The following is a 14159-nucleotide window of genomic DNA, read 5'->3' as shown; positions in this document are numbered from 1 at the left end:
TATGCAAGTATGCATGATCATTTCTTCATAGTAATTCTGTACTACAGGTTGAGTATCCCTTACCTGAAATGCTTGGGACTAGAAGTGTTTCAGATTTCGGATTTTTTTTTTTTCCTCAAAATTTGGAATATTTGCATATGTAATATCTTAGGGACAGGACCCAAGTCTAAACATTAAATTCCTTAATGTTTCATACACATAGCCTGAAGAAAGTTTTATACAATATTTTTCATAATTTTGTACATGGAACAAAGTTTGTGTACATGGAACATTGGAGAGCAAAGGTGTCACTGTCTCAGCTACCCCTGTTGTAGGTCTTGGCCCCGAGCATTATGGGAAACTGCTGTTAGCATGTGTAGCCTACACATGTGCCATTTGATTACCCTCTGTGGGTGTGCTTGTGTGAGGGAGTCTGAGCATGCACAGAAAAGATACATCGAAGCTGAAGGGAGACTGGAAGGGTCCTTTTCCCTTGGGGACACTGAATAAACTGTGTATGCCTTCATTTCCACACGTGATGTCAGGTGTGGAATTTTCTATTTGTGGCATCATGTTGGTGCTCAAAAAGTTATGGATTTTGGGTTTTCAAATTAGGGATGCTCAACCTATATAAGAAGCCAGCTCACAAAAAAATAGCTTTAAGGAGTTATTTTGGGGCAAATACCATTATTATTCTTAAAAACGCTTCAGTGGCAAATAAAATGATGTCGTTGACCTTGCGGTTAATGTTAAAGTTGCAAAGATATTGCACAAATAAAACTGTTTTACTTTTGAAAAAAATTGTCATATGCCCACTGTTTTTATATTTGTTGATGTATTATAATTTTTCTACATGAAATAAACTATTGAATAAAGTCCAATAAAATATATTCTTCCAACTTTGAATTAGCAGTGTTACCTTACTTTTGGATGTTAGTCTTTTAAAATGAGGGCAGAGTAAAGTTGTTTTATTTTCTCCCGCTTTAAATTATAAAGAGGAACATTATTTATCATGGTTAACAAGCATATTGTAAATGGTCTATGGAGGAAATGCAAGAGAAAAATAGAAAATATCCTTTTAAAGGGGATATGGAATAATTTAGAGGGAGGGAAGATTAGCATTTATAATATTTGTAATTTAATCTTCATATAATTTAAAGAAGATACCAAAAACTTTATTACTTTTATTACTGGCTTGGTTAGTAGTTAATTTTGTTGTTTAGATTAGGTTTCTTTGCATTTTCATTATACTCAAATTGCATTGTTATGTATATAATTACTTTTTTTTTTTTTTCTGGTTTTGCCCTTTAGAAAGTCAGTTAAATCAGAATGGGGCATATTTATAATTAATGAAATTTGACATATTAAGTTAACAACATGTGTACCCACTTTTCTCCTTCTATTATATTTGGGATCTCCCAATAGAAATGTAAAGTAATTAAGCTGGTTTGCATCAAAGTGCCAATTTATGCTTATTTGATGACTGATATATTTTGTAATGCCTAAATTTGACAACACTACTTTATTATCAGGTTCATCCTCTTATTTTTGTGTTTATGAATATTTGAGATACAGAATATATACATTATATTGTATTTATATATATTAATATATAGAACTATGAAATTGAAAAGGCTCATGTCAGGCATATTCATGTTCAAATATAATTCCAAAGAAAATAGCTTTAATCTGTAAACTGGTTATGAACCTATCCCTATCCTGTACTTTTAGTAACTTGAGTTACCTTGCCAAATTAAAGTTCATAAGTTACTTTGTAGATGAATATGAAACCAACAGTCTTTTCCTTCTTGTTCTTTATTTACAGCCTGGTTTGCCACCTCAGAACTTTTCAATGTCTGTCACAGTTCCAGTGACCAGCCCCAATGCTTTGTCCTACACTAACCCAGGGAGTTCACTGGTGTCCCCATCTTTGGCAGCCAGCTCAACATTAACAGATTCAAGCATGCTCTCTCCACCTCAAAGCACATTACATAGAAATGTGTCCCCCGGAGCTCCTCAGAGGCCACCAAGTACTGGCAATGCAGGTAGGTGGTGATACCTGTTCTGCTGGTTCTTTAATAAAGAGAGAGGAAAAACTCATTGCTAACATAAGCAGTTTCTTATTTTGCTATTCTTAATTTTATTGCTTTGATGAGCAGGAATCACGGCTACATAATTGGCTCCATTTTAAAGTATTTTTTTGAAAATCAATTGTGGGTGTAGCATTGTGTCATGCAAACTAGAGCAGTACTGAGAACCTGCCATTTATACGCTTTTCCTTCTCATGGGAAAGCCATACTCTGACAGGCAGAAAATTCAGTTAGATATCACAAGCAAGGATTCAAAGTAGAGTGTGAGCCATTCATGTTAGAAATATGGGCGATAGACTTACCTGATTGGAGGTAGAGTATTTTTGCATTTCCTCCTGGCTGAATTACTTCATTAATTCAGCAGAAAATTACATTGCATTTATTGTATTAGTCTGTGTAATGCAGTGTCTCCTGTCCCTTAAGTCCTGGATTTAAGTTAATGATTTAATCCTACTCCCCACACACTGCCCCCATTTTTATCAGTATGTACTATTTTGGTAATGATGCAATACCACTATTTGGTATTGAAGGTGGGCATCCAGCTTGAAAGGTAAACTCATATATATGAGATATGTAACTACATCAGATTACATATTAATGACAACTTCAGATTGGCTAGTTTTTTTTGTGTGTGTTTTTTTTTTTTTTTTTGAGATGGAGTTTTGCTCTTGTTGCCCACGCTGGAGGCAATCTCAGCTAACTGCAACCTTCACCTCCTGGGTTCAATGGATTCCCCTGCCTCACCCTCCCAAGTAGCTGGGATTATAGGCATGTGCCACCATGCCTGGCTAATTTTGTGTTTCTAGTAGAGATGGGATTTCTCCATGTTGGTCAGGCTGGTCTCAAACTCCCAGCCTCAGGTGTCTACCTGCCTCAGCCTCCTGTTTTTATTTTTGTGTCTGGTCAGGATTACAATGAGAGTTACCTCTATTCAGTTCACATTCAGTCAGATAAAGAGAGCTATTTCATATTCATTCTCTGCCTTCTCTCTTCTCTCCATAATGTTGTTAGGTGGAATGTTGAGCACTACAGACCTCACAGTGCCAAATGGAGCTGGAAGCAGCCCAGTGGGTGAGTGAATTCCTATAGTTTCGTTTTGTAGGTATCTCTCCTATCTGAGGTAAAAGGATTGTTGTTTCTTCAGTAAAGCCTTCTGTGAAATTTCCTTCTGAAGGGTACTTTCACTAATACTTAACATTTTTTTTACAACAGTCATATTTTATTCCTTAAAAATCTTGGCCTTCAGTTATTTATTCCATAAGTATTTATTGAGTGCCTCCTCTATAACAGACATTGTTCTTTTCTAAAGACTAAATTGCCTTAAAGCAACATTTACATCAAGATAATTTCTTAAGGAGAAACTTTCTGTATCTTCTCTTCTTACCAAAGTAGACTGTGACCAAACTGTTCTTACAATAGCATGAAATGTTTTCAGAGAGATTAGAATGAAGAGAAACCGTGGGTCTACTTCTACAATGAGAAAGAGAATTAAGAGATTTGTCTCAGCTGAGCACAGTGGTTCGCGCCTATAATCCGAGCATTTTGGGAAGCTGAGGTGGGTGGATAGCCTGAGCTCAGGAGTTCGTGACCAGCCTGGGCAACATGATGAAGCCCCATCTCTACTAAAATTAAAAAAAAAAAATAGCCAGGGGTTCGAGTGTGTGCTGGTAGTCCCAGCTACTTGGGAGGCTGAGTCAGGAGAATTGCTTAAACCCAGGAGGCAGAGGTTGCAGTGAGCCAGGATCATGCCACGCACTCCATCCTGGGTAACAGAACAAGACTCGGTTACTAAGCAACAGAGAGAGAGAAAAAAGGTTTGTCTCAGTTAATTGCTTTGATACAGGTAGAACATTCATACATTGTCATAGTTGTGGCCAAAGAGGTTATTTGACTCTAGGACCCCTCCCGTGCTGACTGACTAGCAGTTTAAACACGTCATAAATATGTCTGCCCAGGCATGAAGTGCTCCTAAAGATACAGCATGATCTTAACGTTACAAAAACATGATGCGTATGTCAAAGAAGTTAAAAGAATAACTGTACCCCTTTGGATTTTCATCACTTTAAGACATATGAGTCCGTTAATCTATGATAATTACAGTTAACATCATGGTTATCTGAAAGCAAGGGCAGTCATTTCCTTCCCTGCTTGGGATACTGTGTGTTCTGGAGAAATCTGAAAACAAATCCCTTATAGGATTAAATTCCTAACTGTATGTGTTCAACCCATTCACTCCACAAAATGTAAGGAGCTTCTGCCTTAAAATTATGGAGATGATTGAATGACTTAATAAAAATGATGAGGAAAAAATAAACATCAATAAAGATATTATTAAGACAAGTTACAAAATATTTAGTGACTTAAAGTAGGAATAATTGCCTAATTGTATCTGTCATAGTATTAAATGTTTAATGGAATTAAACAGATAAGATCTATGTGGAGTTTTATTTAACAGAAAACAAATGTGTGAAAATACATAAAGGTCATACCAGTTAAACACTAGAGCTGCTACTCTTGTATGTGTATTTCCAAATATTTATGGCTTTTTTTTCAATTCCTGTTTCAATTGTTTGCATGCCCACTTACTCTTTCTGTGTCCCTTTTCTCATATGTTTTTTATCCCCCCAACAAAATAATAAGTTCAGGGCCCACCAAGAATTGTAAGAGCCTAGTATGCTTCTCTCACATTGGGTTGACACCCCAAAAGGCTGGACTCTAGAATCAAAGTAAACCAGAGATAAACAGTTCTTTTTAGTAGTGACATCTTATATGTGTATCATCCGGCTTCTTAAAACTAGATTGTGGCAATTAGAAATTAGATTTGGGGGTTCCAGAATTCCTGGAAAGGCAAATAATCTCTGGAAGAATAAGCCTGGCCAACATGGTGAGACCCCATCTCTACTAAAAATACGAAAATTAGCCAGGAGTGATGGTGAGTGCCTGTAATCCCAGCTACTCAGGAGGCCAAGGCAGGAGAATCACTTGAACCCAGGAGGCAGAGGTTGGTTGCAGTGAGCAAAGATCATGCCACTGCACTCCAGCCTGGGCAACAAGAGTGAAACTCTGTCTCAACAACAACAAAAAAAGAATAAAATAAAACATCTCAGAGCTTATTATTTCTACTTGGCACATAAGATGAACTAACTAGGCACACACACAAATAAAGCGAATGAAAACTTGAAGAAATAAATAAACAATAGAACCAGCCTTCTGGGAACTCCAGAATTTGGAGTTATTAGGTACAGACTTTGACTTTAATGTAACAGTGTTTACTGTGTTCACGGGTATTTAAAAACAATAAAAAGATTGGAAATTTAACAGAGAACTGAAATTTTTTAAAAAATAGATATTTTAGAAGAAAAACACGTAATATTAAGAACTTCACAGGTGGGCTTAATAACAGCTTGGACAAAACAAATATAAGAATTAAGAAACTAAAAGATAAGATAGAAGACAATTATCCAGAGTTTTGGAGACACCAAAGGATGGAAAATTAAAAAGAAAACCCAGAGTAAAGAATAAAAAGGTCTGACATGTGTTAAATTGGAGTCCCAGGAAGCAAAGTCAGAGAAAATTGGGCAGAAGCAGTATTTGACACGATAATCACTGAGAATTTTCCAAAACTAACAACAACATATAAACAAGCCACAAATTGGGAAGCCCTACAAAATCCACGTGGAATACAGATAATGCTCTACTATATGAGAAATCTAAACCTTAATGAACGAAAGACTGGGAGATGATGAGCTAAACCTCCTTCTCAGAAAGTCAGAAAAGGGCAGCAAATTAAACCTAAAGTCAGTAGAAGCAAATTATGAAGATACAAGCATTGAAATAGAAAATAAAAAATGTTCTATTTCAGGCATGGTGAAACTGATGATCTCGTGCTTCTGTGGCACTGTAAGTTAGTAACAATCTTTCTGGACAGATTTTGGTAAGATGTTTCAGTCATCATAAAAATACAAGTATTGATAAGTAGACATAAATTGAATTAAGAAAACAAATACTGATTGTTTAAAAGACTAATAAAATTGAACGCTTGCACTAATATTCAATTCCAAATATTCTCTATTTTTCATTATATCTTTAACCTCCAAGTTACTTAGAATTATATTTCCTAATTTCAGATACATGGGGATTTTCTAGTTATCTTTTAGGTATTATTTTCTAGCCAGACTGTTTTGTTACCAGAGAATGCTGTATGATTAAATTCTCTGAAATTTGCTGATACTTTTTGTGGGCCAGCGTGTGCTCAATTTTTGTCTGTGTTGTGTACTGGAAAAGAAAGTATATTCTGCATTTGCATGGATTGCAAATTCTACTGGCTTAAATAACGTTTTATCTGTATATGTGTAATAACTTACTGCATCAGTTCCAGTTTAGAAACTTGTGATAGGTCAGTTCCAGATCAGTTTCGCTTTACCTTTAAGCCATATCATTTTTACCAAAATTGTCATTTTCAAATGCATAATTTGTTTGCCTCTTTCATATTTTAATTTTTGTTGCGTCTTCTGCCTGCATCCCTAAAGCTGGAAACTTCAGGCCCATGTACTGTTGAAACAAGAGGCAACCTTGAGACTTTTAAAGCCCTGAACAAACTCAGGAAAGGGAAAGACTTCTTAAATAAGAAACCAAAGAAAGCCTAATGGAAAGATCAATTAATTTGCCTGTGTTAAAATTGGAGCCTTTGTGCATCAGAAACATTGTAAGGAGAGTAAAAAGGCAAGACAGAATGGGAGAATATATATAGTATATATATAATCAATTAGAGGGTTTTTTTAAGAATATCTACAAATCAATAAGAAAAAGAAAACTCAACTTTTGAAAATGTGCAAGAGAACACAGGTACTTCACAAAAGAAGTTGTGTCTGCTAAATGTGAGGAAATGCTCAGTCTCAGTAGTCATGGAAATGTAAAATTAAACTACAAAGAGAGAACAGTGCACACCCACCAGAATTGCTAAAATGAAGTAGATAATACCAAGTATTGACAAAGCTATGAAAAAGCAGAAACTCGTACACTGGTAATGGGAGGACAAGTTGTTGCAACAATTTGGCGTTATCTGCTTGAGCTGTTGATGTGTGTATTCTGTGATCCAGAATTTTCACTCATCCTTATGCACTATAGAGAAATGCATTTGTGCACCATGAGATATGTAAAAGAATGTGCACAACATTATGGTAAAGTCAATATCTAGAAATAGTACAGATTTCTATCAACAGTAGAGTGGATAAATATAAGAGAGTACATTCCTATCAAAGAATACTATACTGCAGTGAAAATGAAACCTCAGCAGTACTCAACATGGATATGAATTTCACCAAACATTAATTAAAGAAGATAGATACATACTCAAGATTCTGTCTATATAAAGTTTGAAAAGCAGGCCAAAAAAACTATAGTGTTAGGCAGGCTTGTGTAGATAGATGGTAAAGCCATAATGAAAAACCAAGAAATTACTGTAAAATTCACAGTAGTGGTTACTTTGGGTAGGTGGGACTATGGCAATATTTTAGGGGTCCCAATTATGGAAACTTCTGGGGTTCTGGCAGTATTCTTAATCTGAATGGTGATTACATGGATCTTCATTTTATGATAAATCCTTAACCTATACGTTTTTGTTTTGTACATTTTCTGTTTATGTGTTACATTAGCAAGAAAACAGTTTTGAAAATAAGAATACACTAGCTATAATAATAAAGGAACTATAACCACAATTATAAAAGCACTGTTTAAATTATAAGAGAAAATAATGTACATTTTATGTTTAAAGTATTCCAAAATTCAGAAAGAAAAAAGTTCATAGACACACTCACATTTGTGCACAGACAACCTATAAGATAGGTAGCCTTTGAGTCTTTGGACATTGTTGTCTGCATGTGGCAGCTGGAAATCACCCAGCTTGAGATCATGAGACAAGTCAGTTTAAGATGACAGGTCAACATGCCAAGGATGATACAGTGAAAAGCCTGGTGGCTCTCAGTGTTGAGCTGCTGAACAACTGAGTCTGGCACCAGTCTTCCCCCAGTCTTCTTATGTGAGATAATATTAATACATGTTCCTCACTCTCTAAAGAAAAAAAGTAAGATAAAATCTAAGCAATAGTTAGGAGAATGTTTAACAATGGACATTTAATTGTGCCAAAATACACAATTTGAAAAAAAACCTAACTAGTATTTCAAAAGCAGAAAAGGATGTTCATCATTGGTAGTAATCATGAAATTCAAATTAAAATGACAAAAGAATACTATTACTAATTCGCTACCATTAGCACTTTTTATTGTGATGTTCAGTGCTAACGAAGGCCTGGTGAACCTCATTATCTCATGCATGCTTTTGTGGCTTTGTAAATTAGTAACAATCTTTCTGAAAAGGTTTTGGCAAGATATTTCAGTCATCATAAAAATGTTTACTCTTCCAAGCCCACTAATCCCATTTCTGGCAATCTCTCCTAAAGAGGTAAGTTAGAATAAGCAAAGCTTCATTGCAACTTTATTTGTAATAATAAATAACAGGAAGAAATCAACGTATTCGGCTATATGAAAATGAAGTTAAATGAAATTTCAACTGAATATCTTTTTAATTGTGATTTAAAAATGAGCAAAAAATATCAGCATGGAAAACAAAAAGGGGAAAATCCAAAGAGATTATAACAGTTAAGATGGTGGGATGGACTACAAGTGTTTTTCACTCTCTTTTTCTGGTTTTTGTGATGCTGTATTGATATGGTTACCCCTACAGTCATAACACTTTTATTTGTAGTAAATTAGAACACTTCTTTATTTTTTACTTATAACTTGTGTTCCATCTGTCATCTGCAAGTAAAACTTGGCTGTTTTGTACATATTGTAATTGGTATACATCTTTCACAGTAATAATTTGCTTATTTGATTATGATTTACAATTTTTCTCTACTGGGAGTTTATCTTTAATACTCGGTTTATACTGTAGTTCAAATGACTTTGGGGACCTTTTACTTTGGGCACACTTCTAAATATCAAGCATAAAATAAAGTCTTAAATATCCAGCAACTTCACTTTTTCATAACATGTTGAGAAAGAGAAAAAATATATATGGTACTAAACATAGAAAGGCTCAAGGCACTCTTGGAATTATTTGGGGTTGAATGAAGGTAAAATAAGGATTTTCATTGTCACAGGGGCATTGGCAGTTAAAAAGAAGAGATGGAAGAGGTGAAAGATATAAAGAAAGCGTGATTGCTCTGAAGGTGGGGATGGAGTGGTGGAAGACAGCAGTAGTAGAAGTGTGTAGAACAGGTTGAGTTGAGATGACAGCAGCATGTCTGGGTGAAAGTGGCCACCAGATTATTGAATATGGGTTGGAAATTAGGAAAGACAGTGCAGAAACCCAGATTTCAGTCATTCACATGGAGGTGATAGTTGAAGTTGAATGTGCCCCAGCCATCATGCTTCATGAAGATACATGAAGTTTCTGAACGAGAAGAAGAAATGTTGCCTTTTGGGGGCAGGCACATGGGCTAGAGGGGGGAATACAGTATTCACAAAGAAAAGCAGACCCCATGAGCATGGCCTGTTTTTTGTATAAGTTTCTATTGGACAGGATCCATACTGACCATCTTACAGGAAATTTCACTGAATCAAGTTCATATGTCGTCAATTGTTTTAAAACCTGTGATCTTTTTAATTTATTTGTTATTTTATTTTAGAGTAGTCAAGTGCAGTAGTGAGAAGAGGAGAAAGAGTAGAACAAGGAGTTTGATTAGTTGACATAACTCACTGCCTCAAACCAGCCCTGTGATCTTTTCTACTTTTAGAAACCTCAAGCAGGTCTTTGTACAAATGACATAATTTTATAACTTTTAAAGTATATTTTTGTTTATTGATCAGCTGAATGTCAAATTTTATTTGCCTCGAATGAGTTTTTCATAATCCTTTGAAGACTTCATGTCAGTTGGACTTCTGAAATGAATTCATAGTAAAACATAAATGACATCATTGTCTACAGTTTAACCCTAGAAGAGTAGTATCTAAGGACACAGAGTACTTGCCAGCCACTTGAATGCATTATTTCAGCTGATGAGATTTATATTTTGAAATATGAGCCAGACTGATGGAATTGAATGACCTGTCTCATAGCTATAGGACTGTAATTGAGATCAGTTCTGTTAAGTTTCTGAAGGCATAGGTAGGTATACAGTTTGCTCAAGAGCATTTTTTTTTTCACATTTGTGTTAGGATAGTAAATTCCCATGAAAACTGGAAACATGTTGTAACAACAATCACATTAAATTGAATTTATTCATTTAGGGTAGATACTATAGTTCCTAGATTTGTATGCTGTGGCAAGATGAGTTATATACGAAAGTATTTACCTCAAAAGTCTATCTCAAAAATGTTCATTTTTGTAATAAAAATTGAGCTGGAGGTAAGAAGGTAGATATTAGGGTATATTTTACTGTAATCTCCAAAATAACAAGTCGTTCATAGTAGATAATCTTAGCTTCAGCCTGGCAAGTTACCAAACACTTACATCATCCTCTAATCATTATCTGCTACTGACTCCTGACTTTACACCAAGAAATACTGTGCTTTTACTCAATGAAATTTGATTCTCATGAGTTACCATCGTGTCATATCTAAAAAAGCACTGTGGACTGCACATGGGAAAATAGTATTTGTGCTTCTTGACGATGCATGGCTCTGAATTACATATTTACATCATTTTATGTCTTTGAGAGGAAATTCTACGTTCTCCTTCAGGTTTGAGTATAAATCAAGTAAATAAGAGTCTTCTAAAATCAGATTCAGAACACATATTCATGCCATTGTATATTAAAAGAAACATTACTAATCTGACATTTGCATACTGTTATGCAAAATGAAGTTTGTATTCAGCCTTCCTATGTTTGAATAAAATTATTTAATAACATTTGGAATCCTTCAGATGTCTGGCTTAGCAGTTACCTCTGTCCAACTCATTGTGATCTCTACTCCACAGGGGCTGGCCTGGTGAAGTGGTTGTTTTTTAAATCTGCACTGCTTTCTGAAGCTTTAACAGGATGCAGGAAATCACTCTATGGGGTGTGGAAAGGATTTAATACATACCCCTTCAAGATAATGAAAGCAGAATGCAGGAAATAACCTCATGAGGTTAACTGAATACCGGCCCCCACAGCAAAATTAAATCATACATACGAATGAAAACTGAGTTGGGTCACTTAGTAAACATTTTGGAGGAAACGAGGAATTGGGTGAGGCTAAGGAAGAAAAAAACCCACTAATTATCTGGAACTCAAAAATTCTTTTGTTTGTTTGTTCAAGACAGGATCTTACTCTGTAGCCCAGGCTGGATACAGTGGCATGATCTCGGCTCACTGCAGCCTCCACGGCTCAGACAATTCTGCCTCAGCTTCCCAAATAGCTGGAGTTATAGGCATGCACCACCACGCTTGGCTAGTTTTGCTTTTTTTTTTTTTTTTTTTAAGTAAAGATGGCGTTTTGCCATGCTGGCCGGGCTGGTCTCCAACTCTTGACCTCAGGTGATCTCCCAAAGTACTAGGATTACAGGTTTGAGCTACCACACCCCAACCTTTTTATTTTATTTTATTTTTTAAATTTTTTACTTCAATAGTTTTGGCGGAACAAGTGGTGTTTTGTTGCATGGAAAAAAGTTATTTAGCAGTAATTTCAGAGTTCACCTGAGCGGTGTACACTGTACCCAACATATAGTCTTTTATGCCTCACCCCCCTCCCACCCTTCCTCCTTGAGTCCCCAAAGTCCATTGTATCATTCTTATGCCTTTGGATCTTAATAGCTTAGCTCCCACTTCTAAGTGAGAGCATGCAATGTTTGGTTTTCCATTCCTGAGTTACTTCTTTTAGAATAATGGTCTCCAACTCCATCCAGATTGCTTTGAATGCCATTATTTTTAGCCTTTTTGTGGCTGAGTAGTATTCCATAGTATATATTTATATACCACATTTTCTTTATCCACTTGTTGGTTGATGGGCGTTTAGACTGGTTCCATATGTTCACAGTTGCAAAATGTGTTGCTATAAACATGTGTGCACAAGTGTCTATTTCATATAATGATTTCTTTTCCTCTAGGTAGACACCCAGTAGTGGGATTGCTAGATCAAACTGTATGATCTTTTAGTTCTTTAAGGAATCTCTGTACTATTTTCTTTAGTGTTTATACTAGTTTACATTCCCAGCAGTTGTGTCTAAGTGTTCCGTTTTCACCATATTCATGCCAACATCTATTATTTTTTGATTTGTTAAATATTGGCCATTCTTGCAGGAGTAAGGTTGTATCTCATTGTGATTTTTATTTGCATTTCACTGATTATTAGTGATGTTGAACATTTTGTTATATGTTTGTTGACCATTCATATATCTCCTTTTGAGAATTCTCTATTTATGTCCTTTGCTCACTTTTTGATGGGATTATTTGTTTTTTTCTTGCTGATTTGTTTGAGTTCCTTGTAGATTCTGGATATTAGTCCTTTGTCAGATGCATGGTTTATGAAGATTTTCTCACACTCTCTGCGTTGTCTGTTTGCTGATTATTTCTTTTGCTGTGTGGGAGCTTTTTAGTTTAATTAGTTTGGTCCCATCTATTTATTTTTGTCTTTGTCATATTTGCTTTTGCGTTCCTAGTCATGAACCCTTCGTCTAAGCCAATGTCTAGAAGAGTTTTTCTGATGTTATCTTCTAGAATTCTTGTGGTTTCAGGTCTTAGATATAAGTCTTGATCCATCTTGAATTGATTTTTGTGTGAGAGATGAGAATCCAGTTTCATTCGTCTACATGTGGCTTACCTATTACACCAGCACCATTTGTTGAATAGGGTGTGTTTTTCGCACTTTGTTTTTGTTTGCTTTGGTGAAGATCAGTTGGCTGTAAGTATTTGGCTTTATTTCTGAGTTCTCTATTCTGTTCCATTGGTGTGTGCCTATATTTACCAGTACCATGCTTTTCTGGTAACTATAGCCTCGTTTGAAATGAAAAATGTGATGCCTCCAGATTTGTTCTTTTTGCTTAGTCTTGCTTTGGCTGTGCAGACTTTTTTGGTTACGTATGAATTTTAGGATTTTTCCCCTTAGTTCTGTGAAGAATGATGGTGGTATTTTGTTGAGAGTTGCATTGAATTTGTAGATTGCTTTTGGCGTTATAGTCATTTTCACAATATTGATTCTACCCATCCATGAGTATGAGGTGTGTTTCCATTTGTATGTGTCATCTGTGATTTCTTTCAGCAATGGTTCATAGTTTTCTTTGTAGAAATCTTTCACCTTCTTGGTTAGATATAATCCTAAGTGTTTTGTTTTGTTTTGTTTTGTTTTGTTTTGTTTTGTTTTGTTTGCAGCTGTTGCAAAAGGGGTTGAATTCTTGATTTGATTCTCAGCTTGATCGTTGCTGGTATATAGCAGTGCTGCTGATTTGTATACATTGATTTTGTGTCCTGAAACTTTACTGAATCCAGTAAAGATGTCATAGATGGTTATTATTACTTTGAGAAATGTCCCTTCTATGCCAGTTTTGCTGATTGACTTGTGTATGTTAAACCCTCCCTGTATCCCTAGTATGAAACCCACTTGATGGTATATTCTTGATCACGGGATGTTGGTCTGTAGTTTATTTTTATTTTGTTATATCCTTTCCTGGTTTTGATGTTAGAGTGATACTGGCTTCATAGAATGATTTAGGGAGGATTATCTCTTTCTCTATCTTTTGGAATAGTTTTAGTAAGATTGGTACCCAGTCTTCTTTGAATGCCTGATGGAATTCAGCTCTGAATTCATCTGGTCCTAGACTTTTTTTTGTTTGCAGTTTTTAAAATTATTGTTTCATTCTTGCTACTAGTTATTGGTCCATGCAGAGTTTTCATTTCTTCCTTATTTAACCCAGGTAAGTTATGTATTTCCAGGATTTATCCATCTCCTCTAGATTCTCTAGTATCTTTTCTCACCCCTTTAGTTTAAGTTTATATGAGTCCTTATTTGTTATTTGAGTGTCTTGAAGACAGCCAATACTTGGTTGGTGGATTTTTAACCGTTCTGCCATTCTGTATCTTTTAAGTAGAACGTTTAGGCCATTTATATTGGA

At 35.4% G+C, this 14159-nt stretch overlaps 1 protein-coding gene across 30 annotated transcripts in view; it reads left to right on the top strand.

The window, feature by feature from the left end:
- MEF2A (myocyte enhancer factor 2A) overlaps positions 1-14159 on the top strand; it is a 144734-nt gene that overhangs the window by 102379 nt on the left and 28196 nt on the right. For all 30 annotated transcript variants that reach the window (XM_078375980.1, XM_078375977.1, XM_054257197.2 and 27 more), the window contains 2 exons: positions 1805-2024; positions 3081-3140. In XM_078375980.1, coding sequence (XP_078232106.1) covers positions 1805-2024; positions 3081-3140 — 280 coding nt within the window. The remainder of the gene's footprint in view (positions 1-1804; positions 2025-3080; positions 3141-14159) is intronic.

Source organism: Callithrix jacchus, chromosome 6, assembly GCF_049354715.1.
Source record: "Callithrix jacchus isolate 240 chromosome 6, calJac240_pri, whole genome shotgun sequence".
Classification (NCBI taxonomy): Eukaryota; Metazoa; Chordata; class Mammalia; order Primates; family Cebidae; genus Callithrix; species Callithrix jacchus.
The sequence above is the reverse complement of the archived record's forward strand: the minus strand, read 5'-3'. Positions and strand labels throughout refer to the sequence as shown.